This window comes from Toxorhynchites rutilus, chromosome 2 (genome assembly GCF_029784135.1).
Source record: "Toxorhynchites rutilus septentrionalis strain SRP chromosome 2, ASM2978413v1, whole genome shotgun sequence".
Lineage (NCBI taxonomy): Eukaryota > Metazoa > Arthropoda > Insecta > Diptera > Culicidae > Toxorhynchites > Toxorhynchites rutilus.
Window position 1 is genome coordinate 247,543,374 of NC_073745.1, and position 25,212 is coordinate 247,568,585.

The window sequence follows — 25,212 nt, forward strand, 5'->3', positions numbered from 1 at the left end:
CATCAACGGACCATTTATCTTGCTCCAATCTTCAGCGTGAAAACAAATGATGTTTCCCGGATGTTGTTCGTCGTCTTTTCCACCGTCCACGGCCGGTTCGAGTGGTTCAAGTGGCTCTACTTCTCACTCTGATACAGTGCGTAGCAGAAGAGTGGAACTATTCACCGTCACATTTTCTAAGAAGCTGTTTTACCACACGCTTAAACGAGGCATACAAATTTGATGTTGCGACTAACTCGAAGTGTATCTTCCATTTGGACAGCACTGTGGCATCCAAAAACACAGCTGGGAACGGTAATAAAAAAAATTAAGCGTTCGCGGGAAATTTATTTTCCATGTCAAACGTTCTAGCACTTGTTGCATGGCCAAGAAAATCGTGGTCGGGAGAAATCCTCTTGAGTCGCGTGGTCAATAGCATGCTGATTTGCAGCGGCGTGTTCGCGGCGTAGCATAAGCTCTCACTTTTGTGCGCTTGGAGATGTTCTAATTGATGGATTTCGTACACAAACACACTTCGGGTTCGGGTGGATTTTTACCGTGATTTGCACTGGCTCATTTCAGTCTTAATCTGGCGTTTAGTTCATTTGAAGCGACTGTGATTTGTTGGCGAATGTGGATTCGCAATGTAATGGCTCTATTGAAGGAGAATTTTGTGTGGATAACGTTACATATTTTAGTCACATCTGTCACGGTTCAAGCCTACAGATACCACTTCGAAGATTACGTAATCCCTGTTAAGATAAGTCACCTTTGTACATATTGTAGTCATTGTTTTCTAGGACACCTTGACGGGAATATGCCGTGAGCATGAAGTATGCAACATCGTTCATCATCGCTACTGGATGCCAAGTGCCGTAGAGAAAATCTGTCGCTGTCCGCTGAAAACGCCAAGCTGTCCAGTAACATACAGTAAGCATGGCCACATAATGAATGTGAACAGCCGCACCCAGATGAAATTCTGCTCGGCACCGAGTGGTTTGGCTAAATGCAAACCGAATGATATAGCGTTGCAGAAGAAGACCCTCTATCAAAAGTACGGCGCCAAAAATGTGTCTATTGAAGTGCATTGTCAGTGCGACGCTCAGAAGCAGCAATGGATTTTCGTGAATCAAACGGGCGAAAATTTCAACGACGAACGTCATCAGTTAACGGTGGTGGACAACTATCGCTGTGCTGGTAATGAATGCAGCGCTTATATTTTGTTGATGCAATTGCACTTCACTATACTCAAATCCACATGGGTCACTTTTTTGGATTTTTTATGTTTATTTTTGATATTTCAGCCTTCGAACGATGTAAATCCTACGAATTTTGCGGATATGCCAGGCAGGATTATGGATTCATATTTCATCGATGCACTTGTCCGGTGTCGCACCAGTGTAAATTCGATCTGGACGAGTATCATACCGAAGTGAGTGAGTTGTTCTATCGAGGGCCTGCATATTTAGCACGATGTTTGCCGATATATGATTATGATTGGTGGTGATCTTTTTTTAACGATGCTGTATTCAATAAATGGTGTTATAATAAAAATTCTTATTATATTATATTTGTATTCTTTTCATATGGTCGATGTTGCCCATGTGACATTTTTGTTGTTGATTTTTATGGGGGCTGCATTACTCGGGAATCAATCAAGCAAACGGAACTAAAATTTTGCATGTGCTGGTTTCAGAGAGGTGGGGGGGGGGGAATGTTGGTTTGCATAACTCGAGAACCACTAGAGCAAATGGAACCAAAATTTGCATATGGAGGTTTTAGGGAGCAATAAATGTTTTTATGGTGGTTCGACACTCCTCTCACCCCTCTCAGGGGAAGGCTGCCATACAAATGAAACACAAATTTCTGCATAACTCGAGGACTAATCAAGCAAACGGAGCCGAATTTGGGATGTGTGGGTTTTTAGGTACGAGAAATATGTTTCTTTGATGGTATGACATCCCTCCCTCCTCTGGAATGGAGAGAATGTCCAATAAAAATAATACACATATTCCAACCAAACATGATAATTGCAAATTTTCGAAAAACTCCGAAGGAAAATGGGAAAGTTTGAAAAATTCAATTCGCATATGTTCTACAATTACATATTGACAAGCGTTGTTAGTCCATTTGATGTTTGCGCTTACGAATTTGATCTTCGTTCGTAGGTGGAAATGATTTTTCTTGTGTTAAAACGTCCTCCTATCTCGTCTTCTATCTGTATACATAAAAATGGATCGCCGAGTTGATAAGAGCAAAACTCGAGAATGCAATTGTTCGATTTAGGGCTGTCTCTATTCTATCATACTTTCTGTATAAAACATTTATAACATATAACGGAGAAATATGTTATTTGCAAGTGGTTGAAAAATCGAGAACTGAAAACTGCGAACGAGAATTGTGTCTGAAAATAATTTGATATTAAAATGACGATTTTTGGTAGAAGTACTAGGAATTTTATTGTAAAAGGTGATTTTAAATGGTAGATTAGAAGATTAATCAATGAACAGTTCTGCGGTTGGACCCATGAACGGCTAGTAAGAAAACGTGAATGTGATAACGAAAAATAAATTTTGGGCGGGACGAAGTTTGCTAGTTTTAAATAAATGAGAGAAGCGTATGTAGGATGAGTACCGTCCTTATATTTTCATATGTAACCTATTCGTAAACAAAACATCAAAGAACAAAACAGATAGGATTTTTTGTTATAATATTTGCTTATTTTCAACAACACAACTTAGAAATGAGAAATCAAACTCTTGAGAAGCGATTGGATGAATACATGAGCAGCACCAATATTTATTCTGGTTATAGGAAAATTATTAAACTTGACATCCAAATGATGAAGTTTAGAGATCTTCTTTTTTATAGACTCGAAACATATTTCAGTCATGGCTCCCGAACTTGCGGAACTCGATTCTAAAAGAACGCAGGACAGTAGGTCCATTGATTATACAAAAACAATAAATATTTTGCTAAAAATATGGTCAACTCTGACCTTTTTCAAACGGATTGCCATATGTTCGAAGTGACTTCAGTATTGTGTACATTTAGACATAACAATAGTTTTTCAATGATTCTCAAATGTTTTCGAACAAATATACCATGTTTATAGGTTTAGCGTATGTATAACATAGTGATGAAAGCGAGCGAATCGGTGAAAAAAATGGATTTTTATCATGTTGTTGTTTACCCTACATACCATACATATTTGGACAGATTAAGACTAACATTTTACCCAACGTCAACCATTTTTTTTCATTCCATCGCTACAAATTCTAATTTTTGTGTAAGACTGCTTTCTAATCGTCAGTGGTGTATGGAAATTGATTTTCATGATTCTAGTACATGAAATCGGGATTTTCAAAAAAGTATTGTGATGCCAAATGTTTTCTAATTGCATGTAACGTCGCGATTTACTGTCTCCTCGATTTGATGTACCAACCTTGTGCTATACGTGGGACTGAGCCCGAGTCTTCGGAGTCGTTCTTAATTCTTAAATACCACCAAGCCATGGTTCATTCGAGTGGATAGAAAATCTAGAGTATTTTTTACTGATATGTTTGCCGATGTACTATTATATAAGGTGTACAGATAAGTTTCTTCGGTTTTACAACAGATTACGAAACTTGATTATTATTCCAGTGAATCAAATTTCCAGACATTTGTTGTAAAGCTACTGTCATTGCGCGTCTTTTTCAGTATATGCCAAAAAAGTTGAAGCGTAAACAACATAGTTTTTTGCCACTTCGAATATGTCGAATTTCGTACCAACGAGTGTGTTTTTGCGGGGAGTGTTACTTCATTACTTCAATATAAAGAAAAAAGCTACGGAAAACATCGACGGCCGCGCGGAATATTCACGGCCATAAGGTTATGCTATCTATTTGGTAGGACCAGCTGGATGTGGTGTACTATGAGCTGCTGAGACCGAATGAAACCTTTACGGGGGACCTCTACAGACGGCAATTGATGCGTTTGAGTCGTGCACTGAAGGAAAAACGGCCACAATACGAGCAGACACGATAAAGTTATTTTGCAGCACGACAATGCTCGGAAACGACTTGGAAACGCTGAAATGGGAGGTCTTATCCCACCCGCCGTATTCTCCAAACATTGCTCCGTTCGATTACTACCTTTCTCGATCGATGCAACATGGTCTGGTTAACCAGCACTTCTCTGTTTTTTATGAAGTCAAAAATTGGATCGATTCGTGGTTAGCCAACAAACCGGTCGATTATTTTCGCAAAGGGATCCGTGAATTGCCAGAAAAATGGGAAAAAGTTGTGACTAGCGATGGGCAATACTTTGAATATTAAATTTGTAACCATTTTGCAAAATAGAGCATTAATTTTTGAAATAAAAACGAAGAAACTTACCGGTACTCCTATTATGTCTGACGCGATGTACAGCGCTAGAACCATGCAAGCTACTCGGTACAATCGCTGTATCTGTACCGACCTGTCTCACTGTTGTACATGGCTACAGTTGAACAGTGCGCAGCGCTATAGACGGTTAGTGGTGGGTAGCATAAACAAGCCGAATCAAAACACTTGGTAAACATTCTTCTCATTGACTTGTTCTTGAGTTAATAACTCAGATTGGAAACCTGGATGTTGTGTTTGATAGTTTAGACGCTAAATAAAAACCTTTTTCATTGAAATATGTGGTGAAAAATGGTCAAAATTCTGATTGTCAGTTTGACACGCGGTGCAATGTACAACTATAGCATGTCTGTCATGCTACGATGGTACACGTTCAACGCTAGTACAGCTGTATGTCTGTCCATGATATAGAAGCTCGGCTGAAAAGTTCAAAAGGTTGATGTCTAGATGGCCCCTCTTGCAAAAATCTACTTGACTATCACAAAGCACCATCTTTCAATGGATACGTGTCAATATTTGACAGCAATCGGTCGATTGGTTCATGAATTACAGCATTGAGAGTGAAGCAACTTTTGTTATTGTAAAAAAAATGGAAAAAATCACAAATCAATGAAAACGATGGCAAAATTTCATGAATTGGGCTTCGAATTGCTTCCGCATACACCGTATTCTCCAGATCTGGCCCCCAGCGACTATTCTCTGTTCGCAGTCCTGAAGAGAATGCTCGCTGGCAAGAAACTTAAGACCGATGATGAAGTGATTACCGAAACTGAGGTCTATTTTGGAAAAACCGAAAGAGTACAATAAAAATGGTATCGAAAAGTTGCAAGATCGCTATAATCGCGGTACTGGAGTATGAAGAAGGGAGTGTCACACGGTAGGTGGACCATACCTTCCTTGCTGGAATGTGAAAACGATGGTATCGCAACCGTTGTTCCGCCACGTATCACGTGTAGCCACTTTACAGCTTCGAGTGAGAGGTACTGAAATGTGAAGAAATTTGTAAGCCTTATGCAAAAAATGAACCGTTCAGTTTGAGTGTTCGCTCTCCGCGAATACTTTCTCGTGGAATACGTGGCGGAACAACCTCTGTGCAGAGGATTGACCGTGTGGTGGAAACTAGGCGGAGTACCGTCTCGTCAGCCTGCGTATGAGGTGTACGTTAGATAGCATTATGGGATATGTGGCAGAACGACGTCATGTCAGCGAGCATGCGAAATGTGGTGTAATAGTTATGCAGTTGCTCCGTGTGAGCATATGAACGACACAGTTGATGTTAATTATAGCAACGGCCCATGATGAGGCATCTCTTCTGTGTGAAAGGCGATGAATATGCTATTCAGAATGCTACCACACACCTAGGATGCGATTGGCCTTCGAGGGTAAGAACTTTTGAAACAAGCTAATAGATAATTGTTCGTCAGCAGACACACGATTATGTAAAGGGTGTGTCACATCAAATTGCATCACGGAAAAAACGCTGTAGAAATTCGCCCAGTAGACCGATCCTTTTGAAAATTTTAGACAGTAAAATAAAAACTATTAAACAACTTTTGGCATTTTCTTTTTATTCATACTTCGAGCCCAAGCCCGTATGCTCGCACCTTCCTCTTTACCCCGTCCATAAGGTTCTGTACAACGTCAGGTTGTAGTTTTTTTTGAACAGATATCCATTTTCTCTTGAAGTCCGCCTCTGATTTGACAACTTTTGGGTTCTTCCGGAGGGCCTGCTTCATAATCGCCCAATATTTCTCGCGTTGGGCGGGTTCATTTCCTTTGGCACGAAGGTGATCCCGTTGGCTTCGTACCACTCCAACAAGTCCTTTGAATAGTGGCATGAAGCGAGATCCGGCCAGAAGATGGTCGGGCCCTCGTGCTGCTTCAATAGTGGTAGTAAGCGCTTCTGTAGGCACTCCTTAAGGTAAACCTTCCCGTTTACCGTGCCGGTCATCACGAAGGGGGCGCTCCGCTTTCCGCAAGAGCAGATCGCTTGCCACACCATGTACTTTTTGGCAAACTTGGATAGTTTCTGCTTGCAAATCTCCTCCGGAACGCTGAATTTGTCCTCTGCGGAGAAGAACAACAGGCCCAGCAGCTGACGAAAGTCCGCTTTGACGTAGGTTTCGTCGTCCATTACCAGGCAATGCGGCTTCGTCAGCATTTCGGTGTACAGCTTCCGGGCTCGCGTCTTCCCCACCATGTTTTGCCTTTCGTCGCGGTTAGGAGCCTTCTGAACCTTGTATGTACGCAGGCCCTCCCGCTGCTTGGTCCGCTGGACGAATGCACTTGACAAATTCAGCTTATTGGCGACATCCCGGACCGAACTTCTCGGATCACGTCTAAACTGCTTAACTACGCGCTTGTGATCTTTTTCACTGACGGAGCATCCATTTTTACCGTTCTTCACCTTCCGGTCGATGGTTAGGTTCTCGAAGTATCGTTTTAGTACTCTGCTGACCGTGGATTGGACGATTCCCAGCATCTTACCGATGTCCCGATGTGACAACTCCGGATTCTCGAAATGAGTGCGCAGGATTAATTCACGACGCTCTTTTTCCAAATTTACGAAAAATTTACAGTGAAGCATGGCTAACGTGATCTATACACTCTTATCTGATTATAATATATAATTCCTAAAAATTAAATTTCTACAGCGTTTTTTCCGTGATGCAATTTGATGTGACACACCCTTTAATCGGAGAACCAGACCCGTATTTCGAGTACTCATGACAATCCCAAACACATGGTGTACTGGTTGTATGTGTATACAACGATCGCATTCGAAGAATTTTGGAAACGTAGAATCATGGACAATTTTCATACGTATATAGATCTTGAGAACCAGCTTGAAACGTTTAATCAAAGGGAAAAACTTCATACTGGTAGAGTTTCGTGCGAGATTTGTCACGTGAAAATAAAACCATATGGAAAAACGAAATATACGCAATAGCACTTCAACGAATGAAATCGAGCAATACTCAGCTTGACGGGTTTATATACCACCTCGATTTTGAGCTTCCAACGGTAGATTTTGATGTAACTCTCCTTTCTTGTTAAAACTCACAGTTTCGCGACACGGACCCTTTGTCGCACCCCAGGAATCCGAAGTTGCAGTATACTCGCAGGCTGACAAGTGTACTGCCGTAATCTCGCAGTGACGTAAGCGCAAAAATTCTCATTTTAATTTTTTGGTATATTGACGTAGGACTATGTGTTTCATTTTTGTACGGGGTGAGAGTTCAATGCTTCGAAAACGAGAGCGTTACATTGGAGATGCAAGGTTTTCAAAAGTAATGAATTTTTGTGGTGGGGAAAAAGATGTAAAAATAGATTTTTCGATCCATCGGTTAATTTTGAAAAATCATAACCTAGGAACAAAAAATAACGCCTCTCTGATTTGTGGATATGTTATGTAAAAAACTCAGCTTTAAACAAAAAAATATGAAAAATACAGCGCTCTGTTCTCGAGACCATGTAAGCTAGAAAACCTCTGAACTAGAAAAAGAATTACGGAAACAACATAGATATTTTTTTAAAAGTATGGTATTTTTTCAAAGAAGACTAGTTCATGGGCTTCAATTTGATATATTGGTCGGCCAGATCGATCCGGCAGAGGCGAATGAACTGCAAAGTTTGAAGCCCCCTGAAACAAAGAAGCGAAGCGAAGCCCAGTAGTTCAAAAGTGATGAATTTCTGAAAAATACGGATCTAATACTTTGCGACAAAGAACAAAATTACCAATTTTTAAAGAAATCTAAGAACCACCATATCGGTTTGGCATGGAATGGCTGAATATGTACATGATATGAAGAAGCATATAGTGCTTTTTGCTACGAATAACATGAATGTGAAAAGCGATTGGATCAGCTATACTCAACCTGCGGCCCGGCGGGTTCTTCTGGTTGATCCATCTGAAGTTACTTTATTTATAACAAAATTGTATTTGTAACATAATGAAAACCCTAGAAACCATTACATGTTTTTATGAAATAGAAATAGCAAATGTAGCGTTCGTTCTACGGACAATGTGGAAAGAAAAAATATTGCAATTTCAATGTCCAATGCTACTGACTTTGAAGACAATTTGAAAAGCGGTAAAAATATTTAGGTTGGAATGGTAGCAGAAGACACTATCAGAACAATGGACAGCGAAAGGCAAAACCTTTTTAAGGATATTTGTCGCAGTTTTTCGTGGAGCTGATCAAGTGAGAGAGATTCGATTTTGTGATCCGATGCTCAAGGCTGCGGCAATGTTAAATCCCAGAAACTTTTATGATTTGACAAACATTAACGTTGTGTTAGAGGCGTTTCCCGGACTCTACGATGGGAACATACAAGATCTGGAGAATGAATTCCGGACCCTAAAGGTAAAATTACTCCGTAAGGAAATCTCAGTATCAAAAAACGAATATTTGCAGGATTGGTTCAAATTTTTACACAAATTTCGTGTATTGTTTCTGCGAGAATAAGAATGATTCATGAATCACCCAACTTCAACTGCTTCTACAATACCACGCAAACTCATAGGTCCTTTTCAGGGCTAAAAAACTTTCGACAAAAGAGTTATTTCAAAAATTTCGAAGTATTCTAAAATAATATCCCAAGTATTGAAAAGCAGTTTGATTTTTATAACTTTTTTTTGCTGGAAGGGAGCTTCTGTGAATTTTGGAGCATGTTCGGATTTATTGGTGACGATATTTGAAATTATAGTGGCAGACTCAAACTTTCTCAATTCGTTCGCCTCCAGTCGCCAAAAAACGACAATTTGGAAAACAAAACTATACATTCGGGCACGAGAAAGGCAACCGCTGCCATCCGGTCACTAGCAGAATGACGGATAAATCGTGAATGACTTATCGGTAACTTTTTCCGATCCAATCAACAAATTTTCGTCAATTCGAGGATTGTTTCCAGATTATAAAACTGCACACTTCGATGGAAAACTGAAGGCGACAATTTTTTCCGCAGCGGTTGCTGTCTCCATCGTAACTCTATCACACATCCGATTCGGTTCGGATTTTATAGCCCAATGTTAACAATGCGGTTGTATCATGGACAGCGCCCTTCTTTATTTTTTCCGACCCGCGGCACCATGACTAACAGGTGTTTGTGGCCCCTCTAAAAAAATGGTTGTGTACCTCTGGATTAGATGAATACAGAAGTAGTAACCCTATTTATTTGGGATAAGTACAGAAAGCAGGCCGAATATGACCAGACATCCAAATACGTTAATGACTGTTAAAATTCACACCAATTAGTATCCTTGATATATCTCAAGATTGAGTTTAATTCAGATCGACAAAGTCCATTCCGCTAGAAGAATCAATCTGGAATATGTATGGGTGACCACAGTGGATCTATAAACGCTTAAAGTGACTTTAAATGAGCTAATTGAAAATGACCAAATTTGACATTCACACTATGAATTTCAGGATTTCTCTAGGCCTTGGCTTTGTTTCAGCCATGTCTCCGGAACCTGCGGAATTCGATTCCAAAATAATTCAGGACTGTGGGTCTATTCATTATACAAAAAACAACGTATATAGGTGAAAATATGGTTAACTCTGACCTTATTAAAATGGAGCTTGATTCTTATAGGAGCGACGTAATTATTGCATACAAATGGCTGCTACGTCAAAATGAGTTTCTCAATGAATCTCGATTGTTTTCGAACAAACATACCATGTTTATACGTTTGGAGTATGTATAACACGGTAAATAATGTGAATCAGTAAAAAGTTGGATTCTGGTCATGTTGGCGCCTACGTCAACCATGCATATTTGAGCAGAGTAGTTGTTCGCTGACTGGGTGTACTTTTACTGGACTGCTCTTTAACACATTGCGGACTAGAGATGTGCCATCCGCTCATGAGCTGTTCCGAAGAATCGACTCTTTGAAGTGAGTTGACGCGGAACAGCTCGCAAAAAAAATCAAACAGCTCTTCAGCTCACTTTGATGATGATGAAGGAGAGAAAAGAGCTGTAGAATTGAAGAGAGTGTGTGAGCTGTAAGATTCAAATGAACTGACCGTCTCTCGCTCTTCGTGTTAAGACATCAGTTTAGTTTCATTTGTCCCTCGTCTTTTCAACTGTTATATTCGCGTTGACGGCATTGAGCTTTGTTTACCAGTTTAGGGGGCGCCAAAAATAATAATTGGCTCTCAGGCAGAATGAACACGTTTTTAAAATTCAAATTATTAATGAAAATTAACTTCTGTGTATCAAATGAGTATTCTATTTCAATGAAAAACACTTTGTTTGCAGGCGGTGCAAAAATCTCATAAGATTTTTTTTTTTTGAAGAAAACTTTCTATTGTAATGTAAAGCCTCAGTAAAAATGTCGGAAATGTTGTACTCGCCGAGTCTGTTGTAAATAATAGTATGGAATACGTGTTTCAAGTAATTAATAATATGGTGTGAAAAATTTCATTTGAATTTTAACATTTTCAAACTGGCTTCGTGGCTATCGAGTTTGGGACCCAAATTGAAAGTCGGCTCTGACAACTGAGCTGAAGAGCTGTTCATAAAGAACAGCTCATTTAGATGAGCTGATATGATCAGAGCTGTTCATCATGATGAGCTGATTTGCACACCTCTATTGCGGACCGCTCACGAGATTTCTCGTGTTTCGCGTTCCGTCTGTTACGGATTGATAACGAAATAACCCGTATGTTCTACACTTGAAGGTTAAACCCTTGGTTTGCCAAGAAACTAACAAGGCCTACCGATGGCTCGCCTTCGTCTCATCCACATCGAAGAAAACGATCTCATTCCTGGAATCCGAACAAATGAAGCGTTCAAGTTCGCCCCAAAACGTGCGGTCCTTAATGTGTTAACTGGCCGCAGCCGTTAGAAAGCACTTATATATCAATAATAGATGTCATATTCAATTTCTGTCAAAATGTTCGAGGGGCAAATGAATAAAAATGGGTTTGTGACTGATGATGGCCTATAGATTTACGATATGCAATGAACCCGTCGGTAATTTTCAACGTTCGCATCAAAGGGCCTAATTGTGCTCTTCCTGTTGTTGATACTTCAATTGTTTTTTAATATTTATTTCAAAAACTGGATGTTTAATTTGCATTCGCGAATATTCTGCACCGTGGCATCATCGGAGTTTTACTGCAATGTTACTACGAAATAAATTACCATAAGCTCGAAGAATTCAAAAGATTTTTGGATTCAGCGGCATAATGAACCAGTTACTTGTGACGGTTTGGAATAAATGTACTTTCACAAGATATTCAATGGTTAACGTATAGACATTCTTGTCAAAGGTTAATTGCGATTGATCTGAATAAATAATATAAAAGACCCATTCCAGCGTCACGTGACAACGTTTTGACTCTGTTTTTAAAAAAGGCAGCAAGAAGGACGTTAAAAATTATATAGGGAGACGATCCTTTGATCCATCTCACACGCCTGCAGCAGTTACATTTCCGATAAATAACACGGTTTCATGCCCAGAAGGTCAACTTCTACAAATCTGGTGCTGTATAGATCGTTCAACGCCCACTCTCTACAGTCTCGTAACCAAATCGATGCTGTTATACAGATTTTTCGGCCGCGTTCGACAAAAATCAATCACGATATCACTGTCGTCAAACTCCAACGCCTAGGCTTCTATAGTTTTCTTTTGAACTGGTTACACTCATATTTGACTGATCGTGTGATGTCAGTGAAAATCGGGGACACCGTTTCATCTCCTTTTCGGGTGACATCGGGCGTACCTCAAGGAAGTCATCTTGACCCTTACATATTCCTGTTTTACCTCAATGATATTAATCTTTGTCTAAAGTGTCCCAAACTTGCATATACGGACGATTTTAAATTGTTCTACACTGTAAATAGTGTCGATGATGCGATATTCCTACAACAACTCGATATTTTCTCTGATTGCTGCGAAACCAATAGAATGGTATTAAATTCAGCAAAGTGTTCGGTCATATCGTTCACGCGGAAATGATCGCCTGTAACATTTTCGTATAAAATACGCAATATCTCTTTGAACCGTGTTGTGACTATCTTGGTATCGTCCTAGAATCAAAGCTAACGTTCAGCGACCATATCTCATCATTTTTCGCATCACCAAGCAATTCAAAAACCAACATTGTATAAAAGCTCTTTATTGTGCTTTAGTGCGTCATCTTGAATATGCTGTCTCTCTACTATCAAAATAGTGTCCAGCGAATTGAGGCGATCCAGCGGAAATTCGTCCGTTTCGTCCTACGTAACTCGCCCTGGAGTGATCCTTCGAATCTATCCAGCTATGAGGATCGTTGTAAATTGATCGGACTCGATTTGCTCAGTCTACTTAGAGATGTAGCGAAGACTACTTTTATATCCGATCTAATTTCCTCGAAAATCGATAGTGCTGATCTTCTTCAGTCGACCGATTTAATATACGCCTTCGTAACCTGCGTTCACATACATTTCTCTGCCTCCCTCACTCTCGCACAAAACTACAGTTACAATGTCTCGTGTATTTAACCGTTGCTACTTGTCTTATGACTTCCACTTATCTCGCGCAAGTTTAAGGAATTATTTATTTATTTATTCAGTCTTCGCCAAGAAATTGTCGGACAGACTAAAATTCAATTATTGAATCCTTATAACAAACACATTTCTGGACATATCGAATTCAAACAAATGATACACTTCATTGAACCGTTGGCAACAAACATCCAAGGGATTATTCTGTCCGTATATAGTACGATGTGCTGCTTGCCGGAAGAAAACAAATTGTCTGGTTGTTCTACCTGGAGCGTTGATTCGAAGCTTGCCCAAAACTTCAGCACAGTCAAGATTGTTGTTAAGAAGGTCGAAAATCAGCAGTCTCTGGAGAAATTCTCGTCGTTTCTGCAGTGTCGGTAAGTGAATCAGTGCGCAGCGTTCTTCATATGTGGTCAGATGTTGGTCGTTGCGCCAGGGGAGATGACGAAGAGCATATCGGATAAAACTTTTCTGCACACGTTCCAGACGAGCGATGTGAACAGCGTGGTATGGGGCCCAAACAGTAACACCGTATTCCACTATACTGCGTACGAGCGACACATACAATGCTTTGACGCAATAGACATCTCTAAATGCCTGAGTGTGGCGTCTAATGAGCCCAAGAACGGTGAAAGCCTTAGCGGTGACCGTTGCAATATGCTGCGTAAATTTTAGCTTGTTGTCGAGCACGATACCCAGGTCTTTGACGGCTGCAACTCTTTCCACTTCGGTCGACCCCATCGTATATTCAAATGTGATTGGTGAGCAAAGTCGCGAAAATGTTATCGCATGACATTTCCTAATATTCACCTCCATGCCATTTATTGAGCACCATCCCAGCAGAGTATCTACATCCATTTGAAGAGCACAGCAGTCCATACTTGATGTTACTACACGAAACAATTTCAGATCGTCTGCATACATCAACTTAGGCGATTTGAGAACAGCGCAAATATCGTGAATAAAGAGTACGAAGAGCAGAGGACCCAAGTGACTGCCCTGCGGCACGCCAGAGGTGACAGAAAAGGGCGATGAAACTGACGAGCCAATCCGTACGTGTGCACTACGATCAGTCAGATACGAATTAATCCAATTGGTTAGCCAAAGTGGAAACCCGTATCGCTTCAGTTTTTCCACAGCAAGGGCGTGAGGAACGCGGTCGAAAGCTTTCGAAAAGTCCACGTAAATGGCGTCAACCTGCTGCCTTTTCTCAATTTTGTCAATTAGCAGAGAAACGTAGCTCATGAGATTTGATGTGGTAGACCGTTTTTTGACAAACCCATGTTGTTCGTTTGCGATGATGTGGCGGACAGATGGGTATATGAGATCCAGCAGCATACTTTCAAAAACTTTCGGCATGCAGCTCAGAATCGATATTCCTCTGTAATTTTGCACATTGTGGACGTCACCTGATTTATGAATAGGGATTATTGATGCAGTTTTCCATAATGCGGGAAACTGCCCTTCTCTCAGCGAACGGTTGAAAAGCAAAGTAGACGGCAAAGCCAACGAGGAGCTGCATGTCTTGATGAAAGAAGGTTGCAACTTATCCGGTCCGGCTCCCTTCGAGGCTTCGAGACGGCTCAGCTTCCTGTAGACGTCCTCTTCGGTGAATGAAATAAGCCGCAAGTTCAGGTCATATGACTGCAGATTACTCAAGTACCGTTCAGACAAAGGTGGTGAGTTATTACTTAACACACTTCGAAAGAAGGACAAGAATAAGTTAGCTGAGTCAACTGATGATGACGATGTACTGCCTTTGTAGAAAACGTTCTGAGGAATTCCATTGGACGATAAATGTAGTTTGATGTGTCTCCAAAGCTGTTGTGGTTTGGTCCTGACGTCACTCTGCACACGGCTTATGTAAGATCTAAAGCATGCTTGGTTCAAAGAGTTGAATTGGCGCTCTAATTCCCGCACAACAGTCTTTTGATCATCGCCTCTCAGTTGGAAATACCGCTTTCGTGCCTTCCTAAGTCGATTTCGAAGATTCCCTAAATCTCTGTTCCACCACGGTTGTTTACCCTTCGGTTGAACAAACCTTTTGCGCAAAGGTACGCTCCCATGAATGATTCCATCCAGCTTTCGATGAAACCGGCTAACAGCTTCATCTATTGTGCCCACTGTGAGAATCTCGCTCCAATCAATCGACGAAATTTTAGCGTTCAAATCAACGAAGTTACATTGCCTGAAGTCGTAATATTGCTCCTCATAACTATCCACACGTGTCATATTCAAAACGGTTAGCTTGACAATAAAAGGCTTATGGTGGCGATCTATTTTCATCAACGGCATGGGGGGTTCGAAAATTTCACAACACATTATGTCATTGATAAAAACCAAGTCTAACATTCTCCCATTGTCATTCGTCAGTTGATTTACTTGCTGTAACCCGGCTGAAAGAATCGATTCCACCAGAGTAGTCTCCTGTTCAGATGATGCATTGGTTGGTATGAAACTTCCGATATCCTCATCGAAGCCCCAGTGTAGCAGTGGCAAATTATAATCACCCAACACCAGTATCCTGTCTCTATCTCTCATATGGTTGCAAATACGATGAATACATGCACTGTGTTGCTCATAATTCATCGGTTCAGTATTGGGAGGCAGGTATATCGCACATACAAATAGATCCCTGTTGTCATCAGCAACACGAACAACGATTTGTTCCAGCTGGTTGACATTATCGACATGCACAACATTGCTTCGCAAGTGCCGTTTAACTCCAATCAATACTCCACCACCACGTCGAAAGCGACTTGTGGCAGCGGAACGATCGCAACGATATATCACATGTTCATCAGTCAACTCTGTATCCAATATTAGTTCGTTAAGCCAAGTTTCGGTAAACACTAAGATGTCGTAGTCGCAAATAGAGAGAGCCATGTGAAGTTCGCTGAGTTTGGTGCGAAGGCCACGCACATTTTGGTAATATAGCGTGAATGAAAATAGAGCGGGTCGATTCGGTGTGCGATTTGGAACGTAAACAGATAGATCGGTACGTGATGACGAATTTCTCATTACACTCTCGTCATCTTTCGGGCGTGCGGGTAAGTGCGGGCGGTGTAGTGAAAGAAAATGTTCACCGTCGGAATTGAAATGGACTTCGAGTTTCGAGACCAAACTCCCGGAAAGTGATTCCTTTTTGCCATGTTGCGGGCGAAAGTGCGACTTCCTTCAAACTCGACACAACACCGACCTTGAACGAAACAAAAGTAAGTTCGTCAAGATTTTTACCTTTAGGAACTAATTTTCGAACGTCAACGGTCTCATTTGTGTTCAAGTTACTCTTTGCAAGTTCACGAATGTTATCCTCTGTAGCTTTGGGGTCGAAGCCAGACAAGTACAGCCAGAATAAATCAGCTCTCTCCGGGCGCACCGCTAGTGGTACTATCACAGCAGAGTTTGTTAGTCTGGTACCAGCAACGACTTCATTCCTTGGCTCGTCGTCGATTCGGGCACGTTTCCTCGAATTGTCAAGCGGGCCTGTTTTCAATGGTGGCCGTTCTATTACTTGCCGATTCGATGCGTTAGGGAACTGTTCCAAAACCAAGTTTATTTTGGTAGTGTTTTGTTCAATTTCAGTTCGCAGCTCAGTGAGAGCTTTGTTGTGCATATCGTGAGAAGCCTCAATGGCTTTATTAGTAGATGAAATGGCCTGACGAAATGTGGCATTTTTCATCATTTTCGTGCAAGAATTACATAGCCAGAATATCTGGGCACAGTTTTTTATTGTTTCACGAGTAGCAACAGACAATTTAACGCATTTCAAGTGGAAGGTTGAATTACAAAAGCCGTCACAAGTAATCTTCTCCACTTCATTTATCTCCAAAGCACAAGAGTGGCAAACTGAGGTGCTAGCCATTGTTTGTGTTCCACTGGGCGATAACTTTTTAGATCTCAAATAAATAGATTCGATATCTGGTAGGCAATCAAACTCGAGGTGATTTCGATGTAGCGATGATTTGTTGATTCGTTGACACAAAAATCGTTGTACAGGATAGTCAAAAACAGTAAATAAACAAGAATTAGCACAGGACAAACAAGAGAACGATTGATTTGTTTACCTTTACCGATGTATCATTCTTGACCGCTCTTTCCAGTTAGGCATAGTTTTAAGTAGATTAAGTATTTTATGTTATTAATTAAATAGGTATCATTAGGGCACTCATGTCCAGGTCTTTTGATTGTAATGAATAAATAAACGTGGATTCCTGTATACACTAAAGTCGCTTTTTACGCGGTTTTTTTTTGCGCGGTTTTTTTTTACGCGGCTTTTTTTACGCGGTTTTAGGGATTTACGCGGTTTTTTTTTACGCGGATTTTGGAATTTACGCGGTTTTTTTTTACGCGGATTTCGGAATTTACGCGGTTTTTTTTTACGCGGATTTCGGAATTTACGCGGTTTTTTTTTACGCGGATTTCGGAATTTACGCGGTTTTTTTTTACGCGGATTTCGGAATTTACGCGGTTTTTCCAAAAGAATCGATTTATACGCGGTATGTTGTATTTTCTTCTCAATTTGTTCATTTGTAAGACTTAAGTACGTTTGCTTCAATATTTGGAGCCAAATTCATTTTTTCTATGTTTGTCTCCTGGGAATTGAGTTAAATAACTGTGGTTTGCTCGAGGTTAACACGGTATATCTGAGGGATAAGATTTAGTATTCTCGTGATAACGTTGTCGCAATCTTGGCGAAATTGGTACCTGATTCTGGGTTCGATTTCAGCTAGCGTTGAAACGATTTTGGTAACCGAATGGAAAAAGAATAAACAACAATAGTGTAAGTAATGTGAGCTTGATCCCCTTTTTTTGTTTCGGATGTATTTCAGCGAAATTTTATATGTTTCAACACAAATTTAATATGAAATATCTTTTGTAAATTTTACTCAAAAGACTCCAAGCGATATGAATTCAAAAAAAATTTCAAGAGATGTCAAACACCAATCTAAAAAATGTGAAAGATATGTCCCCGTTTTTTATTTTTATTTATGACACTCAGCCTTTGGCTAGTTCGTCATTTGGACCAACGTCCTTACTGTTTTTTTAATTAAATCGTTTATTTTTACAGGCTCAGTTGCATAAGTTTAAAGGAGCCAAATTCATCACTATATTTTAACTAGAATATATTAACATGTTTCCTTAATTCTATGGTTAATAAAATAGGAAACCGATTACTCGCGGTCGACTCGAGTTTAGAAGGGTGACACATTTTCATTAGGAAAAGGATGGGATGTAAGGACATTTTAACAATGTTCACATTCATACATTCATACATTCTCATTCACACTCACACTTCACACTCAATTCTTGAAAACTATCCTTACATCTAAAATGTATTGCGTCCTTACTTGATTTCCGTAGAAAGCAATGATCGAAAATTCTCCTCTGGTGACATATTTGTTGGAGGGGAAAATGTTATGATTGTTAAATAGGAATTTATTTGTTCATTTAGGAAAAACCAGTTCTACATTTTCTTTTTTTGCGCTATTTGCTTTCCCAGATTAAACGTGGGCGTTAAGTGTTAAATTTACTCACAGTACCGGACAGAAGTATGTAACATCGTATATTTTTTGACTGTCACTTTACAATATGTCAAAAGATTTGTCGGATATTTTGATCAATGGTTGAATAAGTATTCGAAATTCATTTGTGTAATTTTGAAAATAATCTATTGAACGAATGAGAGATACCACTTTTAAGCAATGTAATTCCTTTTGAAAAGCCTAATTTGAAAATTGAGTTACTTGAAGCACCCTTAACCATATGTGGTGAAGTTTTTTGCCGTAGTAATCGAGATGGTTTGTTTCAAATGTTTGTATAGAAATAAATACAGTTTCGAGGGTTCAAGTTTTTTTTTACTATTCTGGAGAAAAGGATGCTATCTATTTGCGTCCGATCTTAGCGATTGTTCTTCATCTACCAGTAAAAATATGTATATTCGTGATTCACAAAGGCTTTTTACTTTTTCCAAAGAAAGACTGCCCCAATCGGACATAAGACAACCTAATATTTCTCCACGGTGAAAAAGTTCAAACGCTTTTTGCTTTTTTCTGAACTGAATTTGTTCATGCATATTATAGCATTTCATAGAAGCAGATATCATTTACTACGACTCAAAAGATAGACACATTTGGTTGATGGAGCTCAAAGTACTGTTTTGTCTCAAATTCCGAACACTTAATTTTCAAATGTAAATTTACTAAACTTTAATGTTATAAATAATAGAATAATGAAAGCCTTGACATTGTTTGAGGTATTGGCTACATTCAAATAACATTTACAGGTATCGATACAGCTTATAATTCATAAGACTAAGCATTTGCAAAAAATGTGTCGAAACCAATAACACATTGTTTGCGTTAGCAAATTCCGCAGTTTTTCAGTTTTTGTAGTTGTATAACTATTTTGTATGCTGTTTTCATGTTAAGTGCTATAAAAGGTATGGATCTACTAGAAATCTTTTATGCAGACATCTTCTTTAAAATTAGTATTAAAGTAGTGATCGGAATTTGAATCAAGTTTCGACGCATGATTCATATTCCGAACTGTAGTTTGGATACTCTATTTTCAGGCAAATACAGCAATAGTCCACAAATTAGGATGCAAGTACAGTCCAATTGTGGAGCAACTGATGTAAAGATGTTTGTAAGCTCCGTTCTTGTAGCACATAGTTCGCAGGCGCAATCCAACGAAAGCAAAATGAATTTTCTTGGTCAGGTTTTCAACTAAAACCACAATAATGAAACCGGATTTCTGAAGTAATATATTCACTCTATTATATACAGAGTCGATTATATACTGACACGATTATCTATGGTTCGATTATATACAATTTTGGACTATAATACACTCAGTTTGAAAAAAAAGTCTTATATCTCAAATAGCCTTTTTTCAAGAAAGAAAAAAAGTAATATTTCAAAGTTAAGGTGAAAGTTTATTGGATATTATAAGTACAATGGAGTAAAAACCGTGGTAATTAGGAAATTCTAATTGAAGACTCACCAGGAATTGTTTAAAATGATATTGCTGCGGAATAAGAAAATATAGGAGCTAGATGTCGAAGAACAAATTATAGAGCGTTCAGAAAGCTTCAATTAAATTTCAAGAAACAATCAAGTTTATTATGCATTTTTTTTTTTTTTGATAAAATTAATAACAAATTAAAAACTTTAGAGTTTTTGTCGCTCTAATTGTTGATAAAATTTACCAATTTAGATGTTTCATATAAAATACAAAATATAGAAACATAGAGTAACATTTTTTCTCATTTTTCGAACAGTACAACCAATTTTGCCAAGTTTTCGTAACTATTGATTGTACTTGTTTTTTATAGTTTATATGGTTGCGTGACCAAGGGCACTATATTTTAAATATTTTTTTCTTGAAAGCTTCTTCTTTCTAGAAAAAAGTTATTTATAGAAAAAGAGAAAAATCTGATTTTTCGGACCATCGGCAAACTCATAACTCGAAAACGATAAAAATCACATTTCTGATTTTCGATTATCTTGTGTGGAAAAACCAGAACTTTCAAGAAACATAAAAAAATATAGCGTCCTTGGATCATGTAAACTATAAGCAAACAAATACAATCAATAATTACGAAAACAAAATCCAACTGTTTTGCTAGTATAACATTTTTTCAAGAAAGACTAGCTAATTGGCTTTAATTTGATATATCGATCATGTGAAGCGGTCCAGTAGTTCGAAAGTAATTTTTTCAAATTGCATTTTTGCAATTTGAAAAAATTACAATACAAACAAATGTTTTCGGAATTTAGACAAATTTAATTAAACATATTTTTAGTTTTTTACCATGATATTTTTACCAATGTATTCATAAATCAATTTTATTGTAGTCAAGTGGAAAAAAGAATTTCTTTTATTGATCTAATCACTATCATTAGCAACACGTGGATGTTTGCGGTTAGATGATGTGGCGATATCTTCCTCATCCGAAGAAATCGGACGAGATCGTCTGCGTTCCAATGGTAAGCTGAAATCCTCGTCATCTGTAAAGATATTATTAAAATACTTTTCACTTTAAACATCAATGTCACTACCTTCATCGATAACTGTTGGCTGTGTTTTTTCGTTCAATCTATTGTAGCGAAGCATACACAGTTTCAAATCATTCCGAAATGAAACGGCTCTCTCAACACAAGGATCCTTTTCCATAAAATGTTTTACGAGGGTATCCGCTAATTTATTCCCGTCTTCGATATCACATGGCTTGATATCCCGGTCTTCATCGTCCTCTAAAGGCTCCGATGTGACTAAACTCTGCATCAGTTCATCATCTTCAATTTCGGTGTCTTCAAGAAGCTCTTCAACGTCTCTACTATCCATATCTTTGAATCCTTTCCCTCCAATTGCATGTGCCAGAATGAGAATTTCTGATTCTTCCACATTTGAAGGGTCTGTTGAACCAGCTTTCACGCATTCTGGCCATAGTGGCTTCCAGCACGAATTCAATGTTTTAGATTTCATAGAAGACAGAGCCTTTCCTATGAACGTCAGAGCGTCTCTTATCTTAAATTCTTTCCACGCTTGAATTACCGTCATCGTTTCATCGCTTTCAAGCTTTTCGAGGATGTACCGAAGACATTGTTTAATGTACAACTTCTTGAAAGCAGCAATTATTCCTTGATCTTGAGGCTGTAACAAAGAAGTTGTATTCGGTGGAAGAAACACAACTTGAACGTTTGGGTGCTTGATAACTAGGTGTCCTGGAGCGTTATCCAAAATCAAAAGCACGTGGAACTCCAAACCTTTTCCTTCCAAGTATGTTTTCACTTCCGGAATAAACATATCGTAAAACCATTCCTCAAAAACGGCTTTTGTGACCCACGCTTTAGTGTTAGCTTTCCAGTGCACTGGCAGTTTGTTGAAATCAGCCCCCTTCAACGAGCGGGGCGTCATAGCACGATTGATCAATAGCGGTTTCAACATAAGGTCGCCTGAAGCATTACTGCAAAATAACAGGGTAACCTTGTCTTTGGCCGCTTTGAAACCACTGGCATATTGCTCCTGCTGCGTAATGTAGGTACGAGACGGCATTCTTTTCCAAAAAAGACCCGTTTCATCTCCATTGAACACTTGGTCACCATGATACGCACCTTCTTTTATGATCTTAGCGAGCTTTGGAGGAAAACTATTTGCAGCCGAAACATCGGCCGATGCGGATTCACCCTTGATTTTAACGTTGCGAATGGAATTACTACGTATAAAGTTATAAAACCATCCCTTACTCGCGGTAAAGTCTTTCTTTTTACTTGAAGACGGCTCATTCTTCTCTAACCAAAGGTAAAGGCTCAAAGCTTTCTCCCTTATTAATTCCTGATCCAAGGGTATTTTCTTCTGCGCGTGATCTTCGATCCACATATGAAGTGCCTTTTCCATCTTGACCATCAATGGATCTCGTGTATATGATGAGGATTTTGTTGCATAGATAGTGCCCTGAGCTGCTGTCTGTCTGATGCTATCTTGATTCTTTTTAATTGTACGCACAGTCGATTCGTTGATTTTTAAATTCCTGCCGACGTTTGCAACAGATTTCCCATCTTGAAGGGCATCCAAAATATTGAGCTTCATTTCCAAAGAAAGAGACACTCTTGATCTGTTTTTTTTGAAGGCGGTTTTTTGCGAAGCCATTTTAGAGTATGCCTTTAATCAAAAATTTTGAATACTGCTGACGTCTTCAGCTAACTGTCGAAAAGCGGAACTGCACACGATTACCCCCAAGGTTGGGTAACTCGCTGGGAACTGGCCGAACTCGACCGAACACAAACTGGCTAGACTCTACAACCACCACGGTTCAGGAACTGCACTTTCACTTTAACTTTCACTGCAAGGTTAAATCACGAATAACTTCTTAATGCGATTTCGTCCTTTTATATGTGTTCAGTTCCACACCGAACGAACTGAAGCGACAGCATCTAGCAGCACACATAATTTGCACACGACCCCACAAACCACGAGTACCCCTCCCACAGCGCAACTATGAGCTAGCCATCACCAACACACGCTGTGCCCGACTGCATAAAAATAAAATTGGTTCACTCCGACTGAACGGATCAGTGAAAAATGCAGTGTGAATGATCGCAAAATATACTATTTCAGAGTGCGATTTAGGCTGTAACGATGACAATGAGTTCAAATTTGACGATATATTGACGAATACTGTTCGGAATTGTTCAGTCATAGTGAACCAACTCTCAAAAAATACATCATTTAGTTCAGTCAGAGCGGACTTTGTACGTATAGGCAGCCAAATAACAGCCTTTTTTGGCATGATACTTGATGTTTTTTTACAACTATCATACATCACAGTATTGGCAGAGAGTAGCTCAAACTTCTGAGAACAATATTGAACGAAAAAATTAAATGCTTTGTAAATTGCAGAGCATTAAACTTTATGTTCGTTTTCTCGAAATCATAAAAATGTCACATGGCCCGGTCTGACTTAACACCGACCATATAACAGATAGGTATGCTTTTAGAACAATTCAATGTAGCCAATACATATATAAGATACTGTAGAAACAGTTTGTATACTCTTACATTTGAAATTTGTTGTTAAAATAGTAATTTGAGGCAGGGTTAAAATATGCTTCTACGTATTTTGGTCATGCCACCTAACCAAACAGCTCTTTACTTACCACTCGGTTGTTGCACGTTGGACGGAACAACAACTTGTAGCGATTTACAGATAATTCAAAGATAAAACAGGCATAAAATGCGTAAAAACCTACTTGTAACTACTTTCTAGTTGAATCTCTGACTGTTTTTTATTTATACAATAAGTATCTTCGGGAGCTGGGACCGACACTTATATTGTTCAAACGCTCTTGATGCGCGCTGAATGGGAAGCAGAGCACGAAAAAATCGGGGCTTAACGTGTTAAATCCATCGAAAAATGGATGAGCAATAAGCGGTAGAATCTGGACATTTTCAATTTGTACCCCCAACATGTTCCAGAAAGACAAAATCCTATGTTTAAAGGTGCTCCCCGCAGAAACAAGAGGAGCGCTATCGCGCTTCTCCGCACTCAAACGGTTAAACAGGTATTTACATGCAATCGGCCAAGGAGCTACCTTCGTGAAGCCTTGTGTCACGCAATATATGCACACAATATGCAATTTGTTTGAATATGGGTTGCATTTTATATCAATAATTCACTGACTATTAGTTTTTTACGTGTATTTTAAAATTTAGGGTGGTTTATTTTTACGCGGATTTTGGAATTTACGCGGTTTTTTTTACGCGGATTTTGGAATTTACGCGGTTTTTTTTTACGCGGATTTTGGAATTTACGCGGTTTTTTTTTACGCGGATTTTGGAATTTACGCGGTTTTTTTTTACGCGGATTTTGGAATTTACGCGGTTTTTTTTTACGCGGATTTTGGAATTTACGCGGTTTTTTTTTACGCGGTTTTCTTTTACGCGGCACGTATCCCCCGCGTAAAAAGCGACTCCAGTGTATTCAGTTTTTTAAAAAACTCGTATTGTGTGATTTCATGTCATTTTTGGTGTTTTAGAACCTCTTTGAACGAACCGGAAGTCACCATCCTCGATTTTAAAATGACATCGGAATACGATGTTCGATTCCGCCACCTGCAACCAACACCCAAATCGTATGGGTTTTACATATTTTTTATCATTTAATCAGCAAAGCGGAAGTCGAAACAAGATTATATTCTATATTCTTGAATCTACGTTCATCTATTGTCGACAAAACATAGAAGAAAGTTCTTTTGTATGTTTTGAAACGGAACTGAAAATACAACATTAATGTTCAATAATCGGAAACAGTAAAAAGTTGGGTGTTGCGACATCCCAAATGTGTTTGATTGACAAAAAGCCAATCTAATTAAAAAATATTCTCTCACTGATGATTCTTGTAGGAACGCTTCTCGATTTTACTATAACATTGTGTAATTTAGTGTGATGTACACATGAAAACGAAAAAAAAGTGTTTGTAGTGAGTCAAAATTTTGTCACATCACCCTGGAATCGATTGTATACTTTGCGTGACGTGACAACAACTTCTGGAAACAATTGTTGCTCCTCTATATATGGACCTATCTTAATCAAATTTTGTGGGTTGTTGACCGTCTTTGTTTGCTCAGAGAAACTCAAGTATAAAAATATTTGAACTTAGATTCATCTGATAAACTGAAAAATGCTCTATTTTTGTGACGTGACAACGCTTCAAAAGACCTGTTTTTCAAATCCTTGTTTCTCACAAATTGCAAAATGAAACCTAGACCAACCAACGGCTCCTCAAACAAGTATTAAATTATCCATCCAAAGCTATATAGACATTGAGCTTTGGTTAAGCAAGTGCAGA

General features: G+C 39.0%; 3 protein-coding genes across 4 annotated transcripts in view; 1 reads left to right on the forward strand and 2 right to left on the reverse strand.

The window, feature by feature from the left end:
* LOC129765226 (uncharacterized) overlaps positions 1-25,212 on the reverse strand; it is a 46,762-nt gene that overhangs the window by 17,758 nt on the left and 3,792 nt on the right. The window lies entirely within an intron of this gene.
* Positions 395-1,665, forward strand: LOC129765229 (U-scoloptoxin(11)-Sm6a-like). Its single transcript, XM_055765302.1, has 3 exons — positions 395-724; positions 780-1,176; positions 1,284-1,665. The coding sequence occupies exons 1-3, from the start codon at positions 611-613 to the stop codon at positions 1,484-1,486; spliced, it is 714 nt and encodes a 237-aa protein (XP_055621277.1). The 5' UTR covers positions 395-610; the 3' UTR covers positions 1,487-1,665.
* Positions 20,024-21,844, reverse strand: LOC129765228 (tigger transposable element-derived protein 1-like). The gene is made up of 2 exons (XM_055765301.1): positions 20,924-21,844; positions 20,024-20,872 (listed from the first exon to the last, which is right to left on the reverse strand). The coding sequence occupies exons 1-2, from the start codon at positions 21,810-21,812 to the stop codon at positions 20,751-20,753; spliced, it is 1,011 nt and encodes a 336-aa protein (XP_055621276.1). The 5' UTR covers positions 21,813-21,844; the 3' UTR covers positions 20,024-20,750.